At 39.7% G+C, this 24233-nt stretch overlaps 4 protein-coding genes across 4 annotated transcripts in view; 1 reads left to right on the plus strand and 3 right to left on the minus strand.

Moving 5' to 3' along the window:
* Window positions 1-24233, plus strand: part of chn2 (chimerin 2) — a gene marked incomplete at its 3' end in the record, with an annotated part of 100971 nt that overhangs the window by 53566 nt on the left and 23172 nt on the right. The gene's annotated exons all lie outside the window — the stretch shown is intronic.
* LOC308301816 (cold-inducible RNA-binding protein A-like) lies at window positions 1002-2855 on the minus strand (the record flags this gene model as incomplete). The annotated part of the gene is made up of 4 exons (XM_080745925.1): window positions 1002-1147; window positions 1256-1364; window positions 1685-1791; window positions 2756-2855. 4 exons carry the CDS (start codon window positions 2853-2855, stop codon window positions 1002-1004), a joined length of 462 nt encoding a protein of 153 aa, XP_080602051.1.
* LOC308308261 (cold-inducible RNA-binding protein A-like) lies at window positions 11057-12587 on the minus strand (the record flags this gene model as incomplete). Its single annotated transcript, XM_080753641.1, has 3 exons — window positions 11057-11209; window positions 11410-11516; window positions 12488-12587. The coding sequence occupies 3 exons, from the start codon at window positions 12585-12587 to the stop codon at window positions 11057-11059; spliced, it is 360 nt and encodes a 119-aa protein (XP_080609767.1).
* On the minus strand, window positions 20457-22441 carry LOC308308272 (cold-inducible RNA-binding protein A-like; the record flags this gene model as incomplete). The annotated part of the gene is made up of 4 exons (XM_080753652.1): window positions 20457-20611; window positions 20717-20828; window positions 21189-21295; window positions 22342-22441. 4 exons carry the CDS (start codon window positions 22439-22441, stop codon window positions 20457-20459), a joined length of 474 nt encoding a protein of 157 aa, XP_080609778.1.

Genomic DNA, 24233 nt, shown 5'->3' on the forward strand with positions numbered 1-24233 from the left:
TAACAGTACATTAGAGTTACAAATAAGGATTACACAGAGAGCTAAAGAAAACAGGCATTTATTTACAAACTAATGTAAAGTAGGCAAGAAACAGAAAATTGTATTTAACGCTAGGCAACTTGTAGGCTAATAACATTCAGTCAATTGGACCTGAGGCTGTGAAGACTAGTGCACAGTGATACATTAAAGATACATTAAAGATGGTTGCAACATAACAAACTCTGGGCAACAGTAACAATACTTCCTTCTTGAGGGGCAGCCAGCAAAAAAGTGCAACATTAGAAAATCTTCAGCCTAGGGGGATGATCTTGAATTCAGGGAGTTGGTTTGCAGCTGAGGACAAGAAAAAGAAAAAGGGGGGGGGGGGGGGCACACAGGTAAAGACAGATTAGTTCAAGTTCAATAGTTTTACATGCCAAAATATACAGATAATTCTTTTTGCAGAAGGCTGTCCAAGTTATCAAAAATATCTGTAGTAGGGCACTAGCATTATTTGGGTTGAGACTGCAAATTGTCTCAGTCAGCACCACACTATTTAACCATTTAAGCCCAATTGTCAGAGGTTAGCTGCACCACTTAAGTGGTTCTCAACCTGTGGGTCAGGACCGGTTCACTCAACAGTAAACAAACCAGCATAAAGTTAGTGTATGAGGATATCTGCACATTTCTAAAGTGACAATTTAAAATTAAACATTGCCCAAATATTAGGCAGAAAAGGCGAGCGTGTAGATCTGCCATTTTTACAATAGAACAGTGTTACACAAAAGGTAGTGCTCGTAGGGTGGGGGGGTCCCCAGTAATATTTTGGGGTAGTGGCCTGAAAAGGTGAGAACCACTGACTTAACAGAAACACTGTACAGTACTTACCAGTTCCATCCTTCCCTGTAGGATCCTCCCGAACGGTCCCTTAACTGTAAAGACACAAGCATTAAAATTAGCAGGATGAAGCAGTGTCCACATGTGCTCAATTCACTCGTTAGTCTTAATAAAACATTTCCTTACTAGTTATCCCTGCCGCCGCCGCCACCGCCGGAGTAGCCGCCGCCTCCACCGCCGCTCCTCCATCCTCCGCTTCGGTCCCCTCCTCCGCCAGAGCTCCTGTCCCCACCATAACCTCCTCCACCACCACCTCCGTATCCGCCACCACCTACACAAACACAAGAGGGGGAGAAAATACATTCAACATGCCATCGATCAAACACAAAATGTGCCAAAGATGGGGAAACTAAGATAATTAAAATAAAATACAAGTCACCTCTTCCGCCGCCGCCATATCCTCCTCCACCTCCGGAACGACCACCTCCTCCACCTCCGGAGCGTCCATTCCCAGCGTCATCAACACGGATTGTCCTGCCATCCAGATTCTGAAATGATAACAGCAATTGTTTGTCAGCTGTGATGTACTCTGCAGTACCGCGTTGGGCCACCTTGCAGTGGTTCTCAAAACTTGGGCTTCAGTACCCCTTTTAGAACCCCCTTTATCGACAACAACTATTTTATTAGAAAATACTGACATCAAATCCTGTTTTAATGTCAATGTTAAATAAAAGTATCCTATTCAGAAACAGTTGCTAGTCAATTCTTAGTAATTTGGTTTAAAGCTTTACAGAGCAGCATTTTCACATGTCAATGTTTTATCAATAGCTACCAGAAAGCCTTGTGTGAAAATATTTCATCGACTCACCTTTCCATTCATTGCTTCCATTGCCACCTTTGCATCTTCTAGTCGGTCGTACTGCACAAAGCCGAATCCACGGGACCTGCCTGTATCTCTGTCCTTGACGACATCAGCTGTTGACAAAAAATACATATGGAAGTTAAATCATGTAAATGAACTTGTGGTTCCTCACATGGATGGATGGTTTACCTTTGGCAGTTGCGTTAAGTCACAAAAGTACATTTACTTTAGGTACTGTATCAGCACTTCATTTCCAATACTTTTAGTTCACTACATCCTGGATCCAAATATTGTAGGCCTACTTTTACTTCAATGCATTTATTTGAATTTCTTTTTTAACTTTGTAGATTTTGATTACAAAACCCTACAGCCCTATACCCACTTCAGCCATTTGAAAATAGCCGATCTACAAGCTCACAATGCATGGAGCATTGCAAGCTTGTAGATCTGCCTCCACTGGCCATGCTGAGGACCAACACAGGTGTTCTGATTGGCATTAGAACAAAATGTTCTAGGCCAATCAGACAAATTGAAACACCTGTGTCGTTCCTCCACGTGGCCATGCTGGACCACGTTTCAGTGGTGTAATGTAACTAAGTACATTTACTCAAGTACAGTACTCTGCCATTTTCAAAAAGATTTACACATTTTGATAACTTAAAAATGTAGACATTCTGCACATGAGTACCCTACTTTTACAATGAGTACCCTACTTTCACAATGAGTAACCTACTTTTACATTTTGATACAGATACTTTTGTACTTTTACTCATGTACTTTTACTCAAATAAAATTATGAGTAGGCTTCATATAGGCTACATTGCAGTATCAATACTTTTACTCAAAGAATGTAAGTTTTTCCACCACTGCTACGTTTGAAACCCATGAATACGTTTGAAAACTTGAAATGGGACATTCAGTATAGAGTATTTTAACTTGTACATTTTGGTGCCAATACTTTTATACTTTTACTCCAGTAAAAGTTGAATTACGGACTACTACATGTTTCTACAATGCAGAAGGCCTATAATTGATACTTTTATAAGCAAACAGTGCGTACTTTTTCCCACCACTAACCTTTGGCAATGTTTCCATATTTGGCGAAGGCTTCGTGCAGAGAGTCATCGGTTGTGTCGAAGCTCAGGCCTCCGATGAACAGCTTACCCTCGTCCGACATGTTGTCTAAAAAAAGAACAAAAGAACGGTTACATTAATGAATCAACACCTTACTGTGGTGGTAAATGTATGGAGAATGTCTGAAAGAGGGCAAACTTACTGGAAAACGTGGACTGACTGAAGTCACTGAACTGAACAGTGCAACAGCAAACCGACTGATGAGAGTGCGACTGCAAACTGACAGTGACGAGGGAGAATGAACCAGCTAAGCAATTTAATATCAGGTGCGGGGGGACTTCAGCAGCTGTGGGGAATTTGGCCAAATCAAGCCAGAATCAGAATGAATGGTGTTGCCATGGCAATCAATTGGCTCGCAGTGGGCGTGGTTTACTGGTGCCACTAAAAATATAATTATGTCCCGTTCCTTTCCTCATAGACTTTCACGAAAATATTTAAAACAATTATGTTAAGCTATAGAACCAAGCTATAGGCCTGTGACTCTGGGTCCAGAAAATTGAGATAGGCCTACCCCTACCGGAGGTAGAACCAGACACAACATAGTTTTCCCCTCATCTCTAAGCCCTCCCATACATGAAATGGATTCTTGTATAAAAATATTTTTTTGCAAAAGTGGTGAAATTGATATATACATCAATTTCACCACTTTTGCAAAAATATATATATATAAAGTATTATATATAATATATATATATATATATATATATATATATATATATATATATATATATATATAATATATATATATATATATTATATTATATAATATATATATATATATATATATATATATAAAATATGTATAAAGTTAAAAACCCAAACTAAAAATAAGGCCTGTCCGTCTGGGGGTTGAGACATATAAACTCCTGTAGATTCACAATGGAAGCTCTGAGAGGTTTACAACTTGCCATACTTGAAGCCAGGACATCCCACTACATCCTAGAACAGACCAAATGTCAATATTGATATTGTCAATTGAAATGGAAGACATAGTCATTTGAACACATACCTACAATAGGCGGAAATGTAAATCTATGTAGAACACTTTCTTTACTTTCTAGTGACTCTGACATGGATTGCCATATCAACACATGATGGCTTGTTGGAAAGGTGTGGCTCTACTGAATTCAACAATACAAATTGTTTAAAGGTAGCTTGTATATAGGCCTACTCATGGAGTTATATCACTAAATGTATATGATGTCCCAAATGAGGGGTAAATGAAATTGTCCATATACAATGTACAATATCACACTGATTAGTTTTATTTTCAATTCACTTATCAAGGGTGGAAAATGTTTACAAATTACCTTGAGTAGAAGTTCGAGGAAATGTATCAAATGTCCCAAAGTTGAGAAAATTTGACATTTTATGCAACAATAGTGCAGGGAGAAATGGAGTTCTACAGTACTACAGTACTATTTAGCAAACCTGGCTGAAGGAAACCAAGCTCCATCCATTTGATGCTCAAGATTATCTTCATTAAAGCAAGTCATTCAATTCTGAAGAGTTTATATCATTTAACTTATTTGGTTAGAGTCGAGTTATACTGCAGCATTTGTCTCCTTCTGTTCTATCTGAATATTATTGCCTACGTGGGCTTTTTCATAAACTGTAAAAAAGTAAATCATTGCAAATATTTTGGAATGCGAAAAGACCAAATCTGTTGAAAAGCTGAAGGGTGACCTAGCTAATAAAGTTTAATTTGACCAGAATGAAGTGTGATCTACACACATTCCAAATCGTATCACTTTTTTTTTTCATTTGGAAAAAGGAAAGAAACTAGATCCATAATGTCAGAAAGCCCATAGCAGAAGGCCTTCAGATGATGAAAATACAAACAGTAAGATGCCCTAAGGGCGAGAAGTGACCTCACCCTAAAGGGCAAGGTCCTACATATGGGTGCGTGCACATGGGCGCATGTACATGGCTGCTTTGGCATGTATACCCTTCTGCTGAGCTGGTCAAGTCATCACTGTGATGTCAGTACAAGTCAGCTGTAGAGGTATTGACCAGCTCCATATATGGAGATCTAGTTGATGATCCAGTCGTCTCCATATGGATATCCAGAGTTTGATGAGGTCAGTGTCGTGATCTTCTTACTGTATAAGGAGATCCAGGTGTTGGGTCTTGATTTGCAAATTAATTCTGTCTTGGCCATATATGGAGTGTCCATATACTGTCATTGCCATATCTGGCATTGCCAGATATGGGCATTCCCAGATATGCGCTTAATATTGATGACATCAGGGACATGGATCTTCATATATGGGCATAAAAGGGACAAGGATGGAATTAATTTGCAAGTGTGACTCGTGTCCAATGGGCATTCCCAGATATGGGCTTAATATTGATGGGCATATAAGGGATTCTATTGTATGGGTATTCCCAGATATCTGGCATCATCTGGGAATCAGATGTAGAGGTCAGCTCCATACATGGAGATCTAAGTGATGATCCAGTCGTCTCCATGTATGGCTATTGGCTATCCAGGGTTTGATGAGGTCAGTGTCGATATGGAGATCCAGGTGATGATAGTCAGCAGTCTTGATTTGCAAATGAATTATGTCTTGGCCATATGGAGCATCCATATATTATGGACATTGCCAAATATGGGCTTAATATTGATGACATCAGGGATCTCCATATACTGTATGGTTGCCAGAACAGGCTGTCTTGGTCATTGAGTCAACAATGTGATGTCAAAACAACGGCAGATCAGTATCTATGGCAAAGCTTCTAGGTTCATTGAAGTCATTGACAAAACCTTTTTTCTCTAAAGAAATTGAAGTGAATTGAAACTAAGGGATATAATGACATACAGAAGACACTGGTCCATGCCTGTTCTCAATATATCTGCAGAATATCAGAAAGATCTTGACTTGCCTGTCAATTTATGTAAAGCGCCTTGGATAAAGGTGCCATACAAATGCACTCTTCTGTCTTTTCTTGGAGATGTGCAGATTCTTTCATTGCATATCCCAAGTGCACACTTTGGACTTTCTGTGTCATTCTACAAATTGTAATGCTGTATGAGCTTTTCCAGGACTTTATTTAATGTGTTGGAATTTCCTCAGACCTCAGTGTCTTCAGTATGTCACCATAACTCTGAGTTTATTGTCATCACTTTAATTTATATAGAGAATTATCTTTGCCAACATTCTCTTACCTATACCAGTCATAATGGCTGTCAATGTTCTGGTATTGTACTGGCCTTCCCACAAATGAAGCTATCTTCTGTATGTTAAACAATGTTGTATAAACCCTACCCTACCCAGCCTTGTGACTGGTGAATGTGCAGTATACTCTCTCTATCAGCATTTGCAAATTGTTTCTCACTATTGTTGTTCTTAGTGGAATAGTTTTCTCAATGGTACATGAACCATTATAAGATACACTTAATTTTGAAAGAAAGTATATCATCTGTATATGGAGACAGGGTTTTGTGAACATCATCATCTCTCTGTTGAACAACATTAAGTATATGCATTGAAGGCCTTCTGCAGTCTGCTTTTTAGAAATACATGCTCTATGTACAGTAACCATTATTGATAGCACTTAAGGCTCTGTTCCATCCTGGTTAAACAGAGTCAGGGTACTGCTATGTCAAGCCAAGTTAAGTCAATTTTATTTCTAGAGCACATTTAAAAAACACAAGGGTCGACCAAAGTGCTGCAAAATACAATGTCAATGTAGGCCATTAGAAAGGCTCTATTACACTAATGAAAATGTAATCTAGGTCATTCTTTGATTTGGCTAGGACCTTCTTTTTTCACTTTCCAAAATATTTGCAATGATTGACCTGTTTATGAAGAAGCCCATGTAGGCAATAAGATACAGAGAGAATATGTGCAGCTTCAAATGGATGGAGCTTGGTTTCCCTCAGCCAGGTTTGCTAAATAATTGTTAGTATTTCTACTGTAGGCCTACACGTTTCTCTGCCCTATAGTTGAAGTTGCATACAATTTAACATTTTATCAATTTGGGGCATTTCATACATTTCAGGGACTTCTACTCAAGGTAATTTGTTAAAAAATGTCAACCGAATTGAAAATAAAATTAATCAGTGTGACATTGTACTTTGTATTAGGAGTTTTGTTTACCACTCATTTGGGACACCATATACATTTAGTGATATAACCTCTTATTATAACTCTATGGATAAAACTCCATGAGTATACAAGCTATGTTTACACAATTGGTACTGTTGAATTCAGTAGAGCCACACCTTTCCAACTAGCCATCGTGTGTGTTGATATGGCAATCCATGTCCGAGTGTTCTACATAGATTTACATTTCCGCCTATTGTAGTTGTGTTAAAATGCCTATATCTCCCATTTCAATTCAGATATTGACATTTGGTCTTTTGTAGGATGTAGAGGGATGTCCTGGCTTCACGTATGGCAAGTTTTAAACCTCTCGGAGCTTCCATTGTGAATCTACATGAGTTTATATGCCTCAACCCCCAGACGGACAGGCCTTATTTTTAGTTTGGGGTGTTTAACTTTATATATCAATTTCACCACTTTTGCAAAAAAATATTTTTATACAAGAATCCATTTCATGTATGGGAGGCCTTAGAGGTGAGGAAAAACTATCTTGTTTGGTTCTACCTCCGGTAGGGGTATCTCGAAAACTAAAGCACTTTGACAATTTGTCACAGGCCTACTAGCCATCCAGGATGTCAGTGAATCATGACCATGAAACCTTTGTTTCTGTGAAAAGAAAATATAAAAAATTGCTAAAGAAAGGGTATTTATTAAATGTAGAATATCAAATAATTAAATATTAAAATGTGTTTTTATATAGGATCAAAGGTGTCATGGTCATGATTCAGAGATCCTGGATGGCTTGGTTCTAGGCTTAAAGGAGTAGTTCACCCCCAAAATGACTTTTTTTTCTATTGATTAGTCATGCCATGGAGAGTAGAGTTCAATAATATTTTTTGGTTTTTGTCACATTCCTAAGACAAAAATTTGATTCGAGTAAATTTACCCCCATTGATTCCGGATGGTGACCCGTTTCGAAACAGGTCACCATCCGGAATGAATGGGGGTACATTTAATGTTATCACATTTGTCTTTTATTGTTATCACATTTGTCTTAGGAATGCGACAAAAAACAAAAATAATTATTGAACTCTAGTCTCCATGGCATGACTAATCAATAGAAAAAAAATCATTTTGGGGGTAAACTACTCCTTTTTAACATAATTGTTAGTCTATGGGTGAAGTTAATGGGAGATTTTTTAGTGGCACCAGTAAACCACTTCCACTGTGATGCTAGTCTATGACAAATCCTGGTAGGCCTGCATGGTCAGGACTCACAAAATACTTTAAGATAGAGCAGGGGTCCCCCACAAATGCATATTAAATTGAGGGGGGTCCTTGACATGAAAACCACAACATTTGGAAGCATGACCAAATAAGCACTGGTGGAAAAAGTCTGGATTTTTAAGTCAAAATCTGGATTTTAAAATGTACTTGAGTAAAAAGTGTGAAAGTGTCAGCATCAAAATGTACTAAAAGTAAAAGTACTAAATGTTTGAAAATAGCAGATCTAGAAGCTAACACCACAACACATCACTTTTTTTTTTTTTTTAATTCTAATTTTTATCCCACAATTTTGTAACCATTTTTCCCCCCAGTGCCAATTGCCTAAGAAGCTGTAGTCCTGATTTCTGGGGAGGTGGTATAGAAACCAGGACTACTGCATGTTTTTGTGAGGGTATCTACCCTAGGAGACACAGGGAGAACATGCAAACTCCACACATAAAGGCCCTTTCACCAACCCCACCTAGGGTGTGGGTGCTGATGAAAAACCTTTGAGAACCACTGTAGGCCTACTAGAGGACTCATAGTAAATCAGTGTCATACGAAAACCTGGAGACTGACATGCTCTGCAAAGCATTGGAAACTCAGCAACGGTTAACAAAGTTACCAGTACATTAGTTACAAATAAGGATTACACACAGAGAGCTAAAGAAAACAGGCATTTATTTACAAACTAATGCAAAAAACAGAAAATTGTATTTAACGCTAGGCAACTTTTAGGCTAATAATAACATTCAGTCAATTGGACCTGAGGCTGTGAAGAGTGATACATTAAAATGATACATTAAAGATGGTTGCAACATAACAAACTCTGGTCAACAGTAACAATACTTCCTTCTTGAGGGGCAGCCAGCAAAAAAGTGCAACATTAGAAAAGTCTTCAGCCTAGGGGAGATGATCTTGAATTCAGGGAGTTGGTTTGCAGCTGAGGACACAAAAAAAAAGGGGGGGGGGGGGGGGGGGGCACACAGGTAAAGACAGATTAGTTCAAGTTCAATAGTTTTACATGCCAAAATATACAGATAATTCTTTTTGCAGAAGGCTGTCCAAGTTATCAATTGTATTTGTAGTAGGGCACTAGCATTATTTGGGTTGAGATAGGGGTGGGCGATATGGCGATAATTATCGTATCGGCGATACAGCTTTGCCACGATATGCTTTTTCAGAGTATCGTTTCTCTCGTGATACAGTCTCAAGGCTCTGGATACAGCGAGTGCATGTTCTATGAGTCGCAGCTCTAGTGCTTAATTTATACTTCTATAGTACGGTGGTGTAATTCGCCAAAAAGAACAGATCTACAAGCTATAACGTGTCGCGGCTCAACGTGTCATATAGTGTGAGGATCTGTCCCCTGCTTTCACAGCCCCTCCCCCGGGCAGCACGCAGACAGGCTACAGTGTCTACAGCACTGACTGAGTTGTGATTGTGCAGGAGCACGGCACAGTGGTCCACGATTTAGTTTCACTTTCACAGGACTTAGTAAAGCAGTGATGCAGCTTGGCCTGCATTCTTTGAAGCATATTTTTCATAATGGATGCATTAAACTAACAGGACGCAAACTACTTATCCGTCCTGCTATCGCTATCAGCCATCAAAGCTGAGCTGTGCTGGAGTCTCCTCTCCATAGCTGTGTGTTCTGGCAGTATCGATGAGATGATTTAGATCACCTTGTAAATCCATGCTTCTGTTTTTATTAACTACAAACAAGTAGCTATTTGCCGCTATTTGTAAAGTGCTTATGTTTTCACCATTGATGCATGCGTGTGTCGTCGCGAATCGCGGTGAAATCGGCGCGTCTATTTTGCGTCTATTACATAATTTGCTTAGTTATAAAAACCATGCCATTATTGTTAGTAGAAAAGCGAAAAGCTAGGATGATAATGAGTGAGTAATTCTCTAAAAAGAAAGCTTGTATCATAACAAACCTCCTGACTGGTTGGTCAAAAGGTAATTTGTTTTCCCTAAAGTTTCAATGGTAAGGCATGGGTTGTTGTCAACCTGTGGGTCGAGACCCCCAGAGAGGTCCCGCCAAATTGTTTTGAATATAGCCGATCTACAAGCTCACAACACTCAAAAAACATTTTAAGGGAACCCATAAAACATTTCTGGGACCCATTTGAATAACCTGAACCATCATCACACCAGCTAGTAAATATTTTGAGGTAAAAAATGATAATTGTTTTATCAAAAATCTGAATGTTATCATTAAAAAAACCATAGATTAGGCTATCTATCTTTCTATCTGCAGCATAAAAATGAATAGATTATCTATAGAATATCTTTGTGGGTCTAATAATCATAATAAACCTAAAAACTCGCTTAAAACAGTATCGTGATAATATCGTGTATCGTGATACTGCATGAAGCATATCGTGATAATGCTTTTTTCCAGTATCGCCCACCCCTAGGTTGAGACTGCAAATTGTCTCAGTCAGCGCCACACACTATTGAACCATTTAAGCCCAATTGTCAGAGGTTAGCTGCACCACTTAACCTGTGGGTCAGGACCGGTTCACCGGTTCACTCAACAGTAAACAAACCAGCATAAAGTTAGTGTATGAGGATATCTGCACATTTCTTAAGTGACAATTTAAAATTAAACATTGGCCAAATATTAGGCAGAACTCACGAGCATGTAGATCTGCCATTTTTACAATAGAACCGTTGTTACACAAAAGGTAGTGCTCGTAGGGTGGGGGGTCCCCAGTAATATTTTGGGGTAGTGGCCTGAAAAGGTGAGAACCACTGACTTAACAGAAACACTGTACAGTACTTACCAGTTCCATCCTTCCCTGTAGGATCCTCCCGAACGGTCCCTTAACTGTAAAGACACAAGCATTAAAATTAGCGGGATGAAGCAGTGTCCACATGTGCTCAATTCACTTGTTAGTCTTACTAAAAATTCTCCTTACTAATTATCCCTGCCGCCGCCACCGCCGGAGTAGCCGCCGCCTCCACCTCTTCCGCCGCCGCCATATCCTCCTCCACCTCCGGAACGACCACCACCTCCTCCGGAGCGTCCATTCCCAGCGTCATCAACACGGATTGTCCTGCCATCCAGATTCTGAAATGATAACAGCAATTGTTTGTCAGCTGTGATGTACTCTGCAGTACCGCGTTGGGCCACCTTGCAGTGGTTCAGAAACAGTTGCTAGTCAATTCTTAGTAATTTGGTTTAAAGCTTTACAGAGCAGCATTTTCACATGTCAATGTTTTATCAATAGCTACCAGAAAGCCTTGTGTGAAAATATTTCATCAACTCACCTTTCCATTCATTGCTTCCATTGCCACCTTTGCATCTTCTACTCGGTCGTACTGCACAAAGCCGAATCCACGGGACCTGCCTGTATCTCTGTCCTTGACGACATCAGCTGTTGACAAAAAATACATATGGAAGTTAAATCATGTAAATGAACTTGTGGTTGCTCACATGATGGTTTACCTTTGGCAGTGGCGTTAAGTCACAAAAGTACATTTACTTTAGGTACTGTATCAGCACTTCATTTCCAATACTTTTAGTTCACTAAATCCTGGATCCAAATATTGTAGGCCTACTTTTACTTCAATGCATTTATTTTAATTTCTTTTTTAACTTTGTAGATTTTGATTACAAAACCCTACATTAAAACGTAAGCCCTATACCCACTTCAGCCATTTGAAAATAGCCGATCTACAAGCTCACAATGCATGGAGCATTGCAAGCTTGTAGATCTGCCTCCACTGGCCATGCTGAGGACCAACACAGGTGTTCTGATTGGCATTAGAACAAAATGTTCTAGGCCAATCAGACAAATTGAAACACCCGTGTCGTTCCTCCACGTGGCCATGCTGGACCACGTTTCAGTGGTGTAATGTAACTAAGTACATTTACTCAAGTACAGTACTCTGCCATTTTCAAAAAGATTTACACATTTTGATAACTTAAAAATGTAGACATTCTGCACATGAGTACCCTACTTTTACAATGAGTACCCTACTTTCACAATGAGTAACCTACTTTTACATTTTGATACAGATACTTTTGTACTTTTACTCATGTACTTTTACTCAAATAAAATTATGAGTAGGCTTCATATAGGCTACATTGCAGTATCAATACTTTTACTCAAAGAATGTAAGTTTTTCCACCACTGCTACGTTTGAAACCCATGAATACGTTTGAAAACTTGAAATGGGACATTCAGTATAGAGTATTTTAACTTGTACATTTTGGTGCCAATACTTTTATACTTTTACTCCAGTAAAAGTTGAATTACGGACTACTACAGCGTTTCTACAATGCAGTAGGCCTATAATTGATACTTTTATAAGCAAACAGTGCATACTTTTTTCCACCACTAACCTTTGGCAATGTTTCCATATTTGGCGAAGGCTTCGTGCAGAGAGTCATCGGTTGTGTCGAAGCTCAGGCCTCCGATGAACAGCTTACCCTCGTCCGACATGTTGTCTAAAAAAAGAACAAAAGAACGGTTACATTTATGAATCAACACCTTAATGTGGTGGTAAATGTATGGAGAATGTCTGAAAGAGGGCAAACTTACTGGAAAACGTGGACTGATTGAAGTGAAAAGTGCAACAGCAAACCGACTGATGAGAGTGCGAGTGCGACTGCAAACTGACAGTGACGAGGGAGAATGAACCAGCTAAGCAATTTAATATCAGGTGCGGGGGGACTTCAGCAGCTGTGGGGAATTTGGCCAAATCAAGCCAGAATCAGAATGAATGGTGTTGCCATGGCAATCAATTGGCTCGCAGTGGGCGTGGTTTACTGGTGCCACTAAAAATATAATTATGTCCCGTTCCTTTCCTCATAGACTTTCACGAAAATATTTGTGACTCTGGGTCCAGAAAATTGAGATAGGCCTACCCCTACCGGAGGTAGAACCAGACACAACATAGTTTTTCCTCATCTCTAAGCCCTCCCATACATGAAATGGATTCTTGTATAAAAATATTTTTTTGCAAAAGTGGTGAAATTGATATCTATACTATAATTTTGCGAATGTCTGAGTGTCTGAAACAGCGTTTCTCATCAGTGGCTGGAGCAATTGATCTGAAATCGCATCACAATTAGCATATGAACACACCTAACATAACTGTGAAGCCCGTTTGTCACTTTCACAAATCTTATGCTGTATATTAGCATTTTTATGGTGTATCTACTATCTATTCTGCATCTAGCTTGAGGCTAATCTATTCTGCATCTAGCATGAGGCAACATGTTTAACCAGCTGTGTGTGTGTGTGTGTGTGTGTGTGTGTGTGTGTGTGTGTGTGTGTGTGTGTGTGTGTGTGCAGGCAGGCGGGTGTGTGCGCAGGCGGGTGGGTGTGTGCGCAGGCGGGTGGGTGGGTGGGCGGGCGGGCTGGGGGGGGGGGGGGGGGGGGTAGCCATTAAACGAAACGGGTATCTTATATTTACAATTGGCTTAAAGCTGCATCCCACTTCCAAGCGGTAGGTAGGGAGAACGTCCGATGTAGGTAGAACGTAGGGAATACCGCCCATAACTCTATCATTGGCCCCCCGTTGCCATGGTGACCGGTGATTGGCTCGTATTCCCAGCTATGGGACCGGCGGATCCAATTTCAACCGAGGGGGGCGTAGCCAGAACACACACACACACACACACACACACACACACAAACACACACACACACACACACAAAAATAGCTAATAGTTAGCTCACAACTTTCCACTTTTCTCTTTCACCTCAATCGCAGTAACATCCGTATACACCACGTCATCGCATCACCAATACGTTTAATTTTTTATTTTTTTCAAAACTTTTTTTTTTCCAATTTTTTTTTTTCTCAAACATTTTTTTTTCTCAATTTCTTTTTTTGAGAATTCTTTTTTTTGGAGAAATTTTTTTTTCTCAAATTTTTTTTTCTCAAAAAAATTTATTTTCTAAAAAAAAAATTTTTTCACAAAAAACTTTTTTTTTCTCTATTTTTTTTTTCTCTAAAGTTTTTTTGAGAATTTTTTTTTTCTCAATTTTTTTTTTCTCAAATTTTTTTTTCTCTAAAATTTTTTTTTTGAGAAAAAAATTAACGCGACGACCTAGAGGGGAGGCCGGCGTAGCCGGCCGACCTTCTAGTTTCTTACATTGATGCTCCTACATATTATCATGCAAGCACCAGTTAAAGTTACTTTCCATCCCTCATATACTGTATGCACAGTGCACATCCCATAACCCACACACTTCACATCATTTTGGAGCTCATATCTTTGAACGGGTAAGGGCTAGTAAAGAGTTATATCACTAAATGTATATGATGTCCCAAATGAGGGGTAAATGAAATTGTCCATATACAATGTACAATATCACACTGATTAGTTTTATTTTCAATTCACTTATCAAGGGTGGAAAATGTTTACAAATTACCTTGAGTAGAAGTTCGAGGAAATGTATCAAATGTCCCAAAGTTGAGAAAATTTGACATTTTATGCAACAATAGTGCAGGGAGAAATGGAGTTCTACAGTACTACAGTACTATTTAGCAAACCTGGCTGAAGGAAACCAAGCTCCATCCATTTGATGCTCAAGATTATCTTCATTAAAGCAAGTCATTCAATTCTGAAGAGTTTATATCATTTAACTTATTTGGTTAGAGTCGAGTTATACTGCAGCATTTGTCTCCTTCTGTTCTATCTGAATATATTATTGCCTACGTGGGCTTTTTCATAAACTGTAAAAAAGTAAATCATTGCAAATATTTTGGAATGCGAAAAGACCAAATCTGTTGAAAAGCTGAAGGGTGACCTAGCTAATAAAGTTTAATTTGACCAGAATGAAGTGTGATCTACACACATTCCAAATCGTATCACTTTTTTTTTTTTTTCATTTGGAAAAAGGAAAGAAACTAGATCCATAATGTCAGAAAGCCCATAGCAGAAGGCCTTCAGATGATGAAAATACAAACAGTAAGATGCCCTAAGGGCGAGAAGTGACCTCACCCTAAAGGGCAAGGTCACACATATGGGTGCGTGCACAACTGCACATGGGCGCATGTACATGGCTGCTTTGGCATGTATACCCTTCTGCTGAGCTGGTCAAGTCATCACTGTGATGTCAGTACAAGTCAGCTATATCCATGGAGTCCGTATTGTCAGATGTAGAGGTATTGACCAGCTCCATATATGGAGATCTAGTTGATGATCCAGTCGTCTCCATATGGATATCCAGAGTTTGATGAGGTCAGTGTCGTGATCTTCTTATTGTATAAGGAGATCCAGGTGTTGGGTCTTGATTTGCAAATTAATTATGTCTTATATGGAGTGTCCATATACTGTCATTGCCATAACGCTTAATATTGATGACATCAGGGACATGGATCTTCATATATGGGCATAAAAGGGACAAGGATGGAATTAATTTGCAAGTGTGACTCGTGTCCAATGGGCATTCCCAGATATGGGCTTAATATTGATGGGCATATAAGGGATTCTATTGTATGGGTATTCCCAGATATCTGGCATCATCTGGGAATCAGATGTAGAGGTCAGCTCCATACATGGAGATCTAAGTGATGATCCAGTCGTCTCCATGTATGGCTATTGGCTATCCAGGGTTTGATGAGGTCAGTGTTGATATGGATATCTAGGTGATGATAAGTTAGCAGTCTTGATTTGCAAATGAATTATGTCTTGGCCATATGGAGCATCCATATATTATGGACATTGCCAAATATGGGCTTAATATTGATGACATCAGGGATCTCCATATACTGTATGGTTGCCAGAACAGGCTGTCTTGGTCATTGAGTCAACAATGTGATGTCAAAACAACGGCAGATCAGTATCTATGGCAAAGCTTCTAGGTTCATTGAAGTCATTGACAAAACCTTTTTTCTCTAAAGAAATTGAAGTGAATTGAAACTAAGGGATATAATGACATACAGAAGACACTGGTCCATGCCTGTTCTCAATATATCTGCAGAATATCAGAAAGATCTTGACTTGCCTGTCAATTTATGTAAAGCGCCTTGGATAAAGGTGCCATACAAATGCACTCTTCTGTCTTTTCTTGGAGATGTGCAGATTCTTTCATTGCATATCCCAAGTGCACACTTTGGACTTTCTGTGTCATTCTACAAATTGTAATGCTGTATGAGCTTTTCCAGGACTTTATTTAATGTGTTGGAATTTCCTCAGACCTCAGTGTCTTCAGTATGTCACCATAACTCTGAGTTTATTGTCATCACTTTAATTTATATAGAGAATTATCTTTGCCAACATTCTCTTACCTATACCAGTCATAATGGCTGTCAATGTTCTGGTATTGTACTGGACTTCCCACAAATGAAGCTATCTTCTGTATGTTAAACAATGTTGTATAAACCCTACCCTACCCAGCCTTGTGACTGGTGAATGTACAGTATACTCTCTCTATCAGCATTTGCAAATTGTTTCTCACTATTGTTGTTCTTAGTGGAATAGTTTTCTCAATGGTACATGAACCATTATAAGATACACTTAATTTTGAAAGAAAGTATATCATCTGTATATGGAGACAGGGTTTTGTGAACATCATCATCTCTCTGTTGAACAACATTAAGTATATGCATTGAAGGCCTTCTGCAGTCTGCTTTTTAGAAATACATGCTCTATGTACAGTAACCATTATTGATAGCACTTAAGGCTCTGTTCCATCCTGGTTAAACAGAGTCAGGGTACTGCTATGTCAAGCCAAGTTAAGTCAATTTTATTTCTAGAGCACATTTAAAAAACACAAGGGTCGACCAAAGTGCTGCAAAATACAATGTCAATGTAGGCCATTGGAAAAGCTCTATTACACTAATGAAAATGTAATCTAGGTCATTCTTTGATTTGGCTAGGACCTTCTTTTTTCACTTTCCAAAATATTTGCAATGATTGACCCGTTTATGAAGAAGCCCATGTAGGCAATAAGATACAGCGAGATGTGCAGTTTCAAATGGATGGAGCTTGGTTTCCCTCAGCCAGGTTTGCTAAATAATTGTTAGTATTTCTACTGTAGGCCTACACGTTTCTCTGCCCTATAGTTGAAGTTGCATACAATTTAACTTTATCAATTTGGGGCATTTCATACATTTCAGGGACTTCTACTCAAGGCAATTTGTTAAAAAATGTCAACCCTTGATAAGTGAATTGAAAATAAAATCAGTGTGACATTGTACTTTGTATTAGGACAGTTTTGTTTACCACACATTTGGGACACCATATACATTTAGTGATATAACTCCATGAGTATACAAGCTACGTTTACACAATTGGTACTGTTGAATTCAGTAGAGCCACACCTTTCCAACTAGCCGTGTGTTGATATGGCAATCCATGTCAGAGTCACTAGAAAGTAAAGAAAGTGTTCTACATAGATTTACATTTCCGCCTATTGTAGTTATGGTTTGGTTCTACCTCCGGTAGGGGTATCTCGAAAACTAAAGCACTTTTTGACAATGTCACAGGCCTACTAGCCATCCAGGATGTCAGTGAATCATGACCATGAAACCCGTTTCTGTGAAAAGAAAATTGCTAAAGAAAGGGTATTTATTAAATGTAGAATATCAAATAATTTAATATTAAAATGTGTTTTTTTTATATAGGATCAAAGGTGTCATGGTCATGATTCAGAGATCCTGGATGGCTTGGTTCTAGGCTTAACATAATTAATTGTTAGTCTATGGGGGAAATTAATGGGAGATTTTTTAGTGGCACCAGTAAACCACTTCCACTGTGATGCTAGTCTATGACAAATCCTGGTAGGCCTGCATGGTCAGGACTCACAAAATACTTTAAGATAGAGCAGGGGTCCCCCACAAATGCATATTAAATTGAGGGGGGGTCCTTGACATGAAAACCACAACATTTGGAAGCATGACCAAATAAGCAGTGGTGGAAAAAGTCTGGATTTTAAATCAAGACTTTTAAGTCAAAGTCTGGATTTTAAAATGTGTGAAAGTGTCGGCAACAAAATGTACTTAAAGTACTAAATGTTTGAAAATAGCAGATCTAGAAGCTAACACATCACATCTTTTTTTATTATTATAACTTTTATCCCACAATTTTGTAACCCATTTTTCCCCCCAGTGCCAATTGCCTAAGCTGTAGTCCTGATTTCTGGGGAGGTGGTATAGAAACCACGACTACTGCATGTTTTTGTGAGGGTATCTACCCTAGGAGACACAGGGAGAACATGCAAACTCCACACAGAAAGGCCCTTTCACCAACCCCACCTAGGGTGTGGGTGGTGCTGATGAAAAACACTGTAGGCCTACTAGAGGACTCATAGTAAATCAGTGTCATAAGAAAACCTGGCGACTGACATGCTCTGCAAAGCATTGGAAACTCTGCAAAGGTTAAGAAAGTTAACAGTACATTAGAGTTACAAATAAGGATTACACACAGAGAGCTAAAGAAAACAGGCATTTATTTACAAACTAATGTAAAGTAGGCAAGAAACAGAAAATTGTATTTAACGCTAGGCAACTTTTAGGCTAATAACATTCAGTCAAATTGGACCTGAGGCTGTGAAGACTAGTGCACACTGTGATACATTAAAGATAGTTGCAACATAACAAACTCTGGGCAACAGTAACAATACTTCCTTCTTGAGGGGGGCGCAGCCAGCAAAAAAGTGCAACATTAACAATTAGAAAATCTTCAGCCTAGGGGGATGATCTTGAATTCAGGGAGTTGGTTTGCAGCTGAGGACAAGAAAAAAAAAAAAGGGGGGGGGGCACACAGGTAAAGACAGATTAGTTCAAGTTCAATAGTTTTACATGCCAAAATATACAGATAATTCTTTTTGCAGAAGGCTGTCCAAGTTATCAAAACTATCTGTAGTAGGGCACTAGCATTATTTGGGTTGAGACTGCAAATTGTCTCAGTCAGCGCCACACTATTTAACCATTTAAGCCCAATTGTCAGAGGTTAGCTGCACCACTTAAGTGGTTCTCAACCTGTGGGTAAGGACCGGTTCACTCAACAGTAAACAAACCAGCATAAAGTTAGTGTATGAGGATATCTGCACATTTCTAAAGTGACAATTTAAAATTAAACATTGCCCAAATATTAGGCAGAAAAGGCGAGCGTGTAGATCTGCCATTTTTACAATAGAACAGTGTTACACAAAAGGTAGTGCTCGTAGGGGTGGGGGTAGGGTTGGGTATCGTTTGGATTTTTACGATTCCGGTTCCGGTTTCGGTTCTGCTTATCGGTTCCGGTTCCAAACGGTTCCTATTTCGGTTCCAAAATGGTTTGGTTTTTACACAATTTTTTTTTTTTTTTTTAATTTTAATGTTTAATTTATAGTTTTAATGAATCATTTAAAACATAATTTTTTTAATTGAATTTGAATGATTAATTACAGTTTTAATGAATTATGACAAATGAAATCATATTTCAATGTCTTCAGCGATACTCTTATTCTGAAGAGATTAAGAAGTCGACCACCGTCTGGAAGTATTATTGCATTACGAAATTGACCACCGCCTGGAAGTCTTAACATATCTTATTCTGAAAAGATCGTCTACAGGAAGTGTTAGATTTGCCAGCTTAGATTTGACAAAATAACACAGTTCAGCCAGCGAGCGAGCGACAGAGAGCTGAGCCGTGAGCCCGCAGTCGCACCATAACCCAGAGAGACACACGGGGGTCCGCAAGCACTGTTGCCGTACAGTCTTTCAGATGAATGCCACGCTGTTATAAATGTTTCGACTCCATCTCACGTCTCTCTGTGGCTGTGCACAGTGTGCAGGGCTCAGCTGTACTGGTGGATGGGCTGCTAATTTTGCTAGCATCGCTGTTGTTGTTGACTGTGGCAACGCAGTTGTCCCACGATTGTGTGCGCGCTTGTGTGTATGTGTGTTGGAGGAATACAAGAGCCGCTTCCCATTGCGCCCTTCGTAGTGTAGCCCGTGTAGGGCTTGTCCTGTGAAGTGCACGTAATGTAATGTAGCCGGATGAACGGATAATAGCACGTCTTTTTTTTTTACTGGTGCGTCTAGGAACCGATAAGCGGTACCGAAAGTAAATATTATGTTTGGGTACCCAGGAACCGTCATGTCCTTATCGGTTCTGTCCCGGTACCGAATTTCGGTACCCAACCCTAGTGGGGGGGGGTCCCCAGTAATATTTTGGGGTAGTGGCCTGAAAAGGTGAGAACCACTGACTTAACAGAAACACTGTACAGTACTTACCAGTTCCATCCTTCCCTGTAGGATCCTCCCAAACGGTCCCTTAACTGTAAAGACACAAGCATTAAAATTAGCAGGATGAAGCAGTGTCCACATGTGCTCAATTCACTTGTTAGTCTTAATAAAACATTTCCTTACTAATTATCCCTGCCACCGCCGCCTCCACCGCCGCTCCTCCATCCTCCGCTCCCTCCTCCACCAGAGCTCCTGTCCCCACCATAACCTCCTCCACCACCACCATAACCTCCTCCACCTCCACCGTATCCTCCACCACCTCCGTATCCGCCACCACCTACACAAACACAAGAGGGGGAGAAAAGACATTTAACATGCCATCGATCAAACACAAAATGTGCCAAAGATGGGAAAGCCTAATTAAAATAAAATACACGTCTACCTCTTCCGCCGCCGCCATATCCTCCTCCACCTCCGGAACGACCACCTCCTCCACCACCTCCGGAGCGTCCATTCCCAGCGTCATCAACACGGATTGTCCTGCCATCCAGATTCTGAAATGATAACAGCAATTGATTGTCAGTTGTGTTGTACTCTGCAGTACCGCGTTGCACCACCTTGCAGTGGTTCTCAAAACTTAGTACCCCTTTTCCTGAATCAAAGATCCCCCTTTATTGACAAAAACATTTTGATTAGAAAATACTGACATCAAGTCCTGTTTTGATGTCAATGTTAAACAGTTGCTAGTCAATTCTTATTAATTTGGTTTAAAGCTTTACAGAGCAGCATTTTCACATGTCAATGTTTTATCATTAAACATAATAGTTCCATTTTCTGCATGTAGCCCCATTGGAGACAAATGCCTACAAAATGGCTACCAGAAAGCCTTGTGTGAAAATATTTCATCAACTCACCTGTCCATTCATTGCTTCCATTGCCTCCTTTGCATCTTCTAGTCGGTCGTACTTCACAAAGCCGAATCCACGGGACCTGCCTGTATCTCTGTCCTTGATGACATCAACTGTTGACAAAAAAATAAATATGGAAGTTAAATCATGTGAATTAACTTGTGGTCACTCATATGGATGAATGGTTTAACTTTGGCAGTGGCGTTAAGTCACAAAAGTAAATTTACTTTAGGTACTGTATCAGCACTTCATTTCCAATACTTTTAGTTCACTACATCCTGGATCCAAATATTGTAGGCCTACTTTTAAGTCAATGCATTTATTGTCTCCACCAGCCGAAGGCTGAGGGAGAGTATGTTTTCCCCTCCGTCCATCCGTCCGTCCGTCCGTGCGTCCGTCCGTGCGTCCTCGCAGTTTGTGAGCAGCTAATCTCAGTCACCGTTGGCCCGATCGCTGCCAAACTGAGCACACACACTCCCTGGATGCCAATCTAGAACCTCTGCCCCACATTTTTCAAATCAGCCTCATGGTGGCGCTATAACAGGCCGATTTGTGTGGCCTGGTTGTTACCAGCTAATCTCCGGCGCCGTTGGCCCGATCGCTGCCAAACTGAGCACACACACTCCCTGGATGCTAATTCAGAACCAAACAAATTGAAAAACCTGTGTCTGTCGTTCCTCCACGTGGCCATGCAGAACCACGTTTCAGTGGTGTAATGTAACTAAGTACATTTACTCAAGTACAGTACTCTGCCATTTTCAAAAGATTTACACATTTTGATAATTCTGCTTCTGCACAATGAGTACCCTACTTTTACAATGAGTACCCTACTTTTACATTTTGATACAGATACTTTTGTACTTTTACTCAAGTAAAATTATGAGTAGGCTACATCCACATTGCAGTATCGATACTCTTACTCAAAGAATGTAGTTTTTTTCACCTCTGCTACGTTTGAAACCCATGAATACGTTTGAAAACTTGAAGGGACATTCTGCATAGAGAGTATTTTAACTTTGAGTACAGTACATTGGTGCCAATACTTTTGTACTTCCACTCGAGTAAAAGGTTGAATTACGGACTAACCGCGTTTCTACAATGCAGTAGGCCTATTGATACTTTTATAAGCAAACAGTGCGTACTTTTTTCCACCACTAACCTTTGGCAATGTTTCCATATTTGGCGAAGGCTTCGTGCAGAGAGTCCTCGGTTGTGTCGAAGCTCAGGCCTCCGATGAACAGCTTACCCTCGTCCGACATGTTGTCTAAAAAAAGAACAAAAGAACGGTTACATTAATGAATCAACACCTTAATGTGGTGGTAAATGTATGGAGAATGTCTGAAAGAGGGCAAACTTACTGGAAAACGTGGACTGACTGAACAGAACAGTGCAACAGCAAACCGACCGATGAGAGTGCGACTGCAAACTGACGAGAATGAGTCAGCTAAGCAATTTAATATTAGGTGCGGGGGGGACTTCAGCAGCTGTGGGGAATTTGGCCAAATCAAGCCAGAATGAATGGTGTTGCCATGGAAATCAATTGGCTCGCAGTGGGCGTGGTTTACTGGTGCCACTAAAAATATATGTCCCGTTCCTTTCCTCATAGACTTTCACGAAAATATTTAAAACCAAGCCATCCAGGATGGCAGTGAATCATGACCATAAAACCTTCGTTTCTGTGAAAAGAAAATGTAGAACATCGCTAAATAAAGGGTATTTATTAAATGTAGTATATCAAATAATTAAATATTTAAATATGTTTTTATATGATCAAAGGTATTTTGTGGTTCTAGGCTTAACATAATTAATTGTTAGTCTATGGGAGAAATTAATGGGAGATTTTTAGTGGCACCTAGTAAACCACTTCCAATGTTGATGGTCTATGACAAATCCTGGTAGGCCTACAGTACATCTCACCGCTGGTCAGGGCTCACAAAATACTTTAAGATGGAGGGCAGGGGTCCCCCACAAATACATATTAAATTGAGGGGGGTCCTTGACATGAAAACCACTGGTTTAAACAAACATTTGGAAGCACGGCCAAATAAGCAGTGGTGGAAAAAGTCTGGATTTTAAATCAAGACTTTAGTCTGGATTTTGAAATGTAAAAAGTATGAAAGTGTTGGCATCAAAATATACTTAAAGTATACCAAAAGTAAGAGTACTACATGTTTGAAAATAGCAGATCTAGAAGCTCACAACACGTCATCTTGTAGTTCTCAAATAAATCTAGTGGAGTTAAAGTATAATATTTGGATCGAGATGTAGTGGAGTAGAAGTAAAAGTATTGGAAATTGAAGAAAAAAAGCACCCTGCAATTACCAATATCTACAAGCAACTTAACAGAAAAGCAAGCCCAAACGTCGCCTATAATAAGCAGACTTGGTGTTCTAATGGACAACCTGGTGTTGTAATGGTATGTGCCAGCAGCAGGGGTCATCGCCATGCTGACTTGTGGTCGGCATTTGTCAAAATTCTATTTTTGCCACAGACATACAAAATAAGAAGACAATAATATTACCACAAATACTTAAAAGAGCTAGCAAACTGACCTGTAACACAAATGGACTCTACGGGTCCATTTGGTTCCACACTCCTTGACTTATGGGGTCCTTAAGAAACATTGTAGGCCTACTAGTGGACTCCTAATGTGCCATAAATAGTTTCATAGTAAATCAGTGTCATACAAATTCTGAAGAAAACCTGGAGACTGACGTTCTGTAATTGGGTCTTATGATCAAAATAAGAACATAATAGAATATCTAGATTTGCCACGAACACAGACAAGTCTTGCCACGGACACATTGATGACCCCTGGACGCATCTGTGGCCATTTGAAGCTTTGTTTGCCGGCTTGCCGCTAGTGTTGAATGCAGCCTAAGAGGGAACTACTGTATGCAATGTACTGTACAGTATGTATCATTAGTTGTTCACTCAGAGCCGGCCCGCTTGCATAACACATCTAGGGAAAGATGACTGTGTGCGTTGTTTTTGCAATGGCTTCTCTCTTTCTTTGTCTGCTGAGCGCATGTACAAATAATTGACGCCTAT

This window comes from Nannobrachium achirus, assembly GCF_963921795.1.
Source record: "Nannobrachium achirus genome assembly, chromosome: 2".
NCBI classification, from domain to species: Eukaryota; Metazoa; Chordata; class Actinopteri; order Myctophiformes; family Myctophidae; genus Nannobrachium; species Nannobrachium achirus.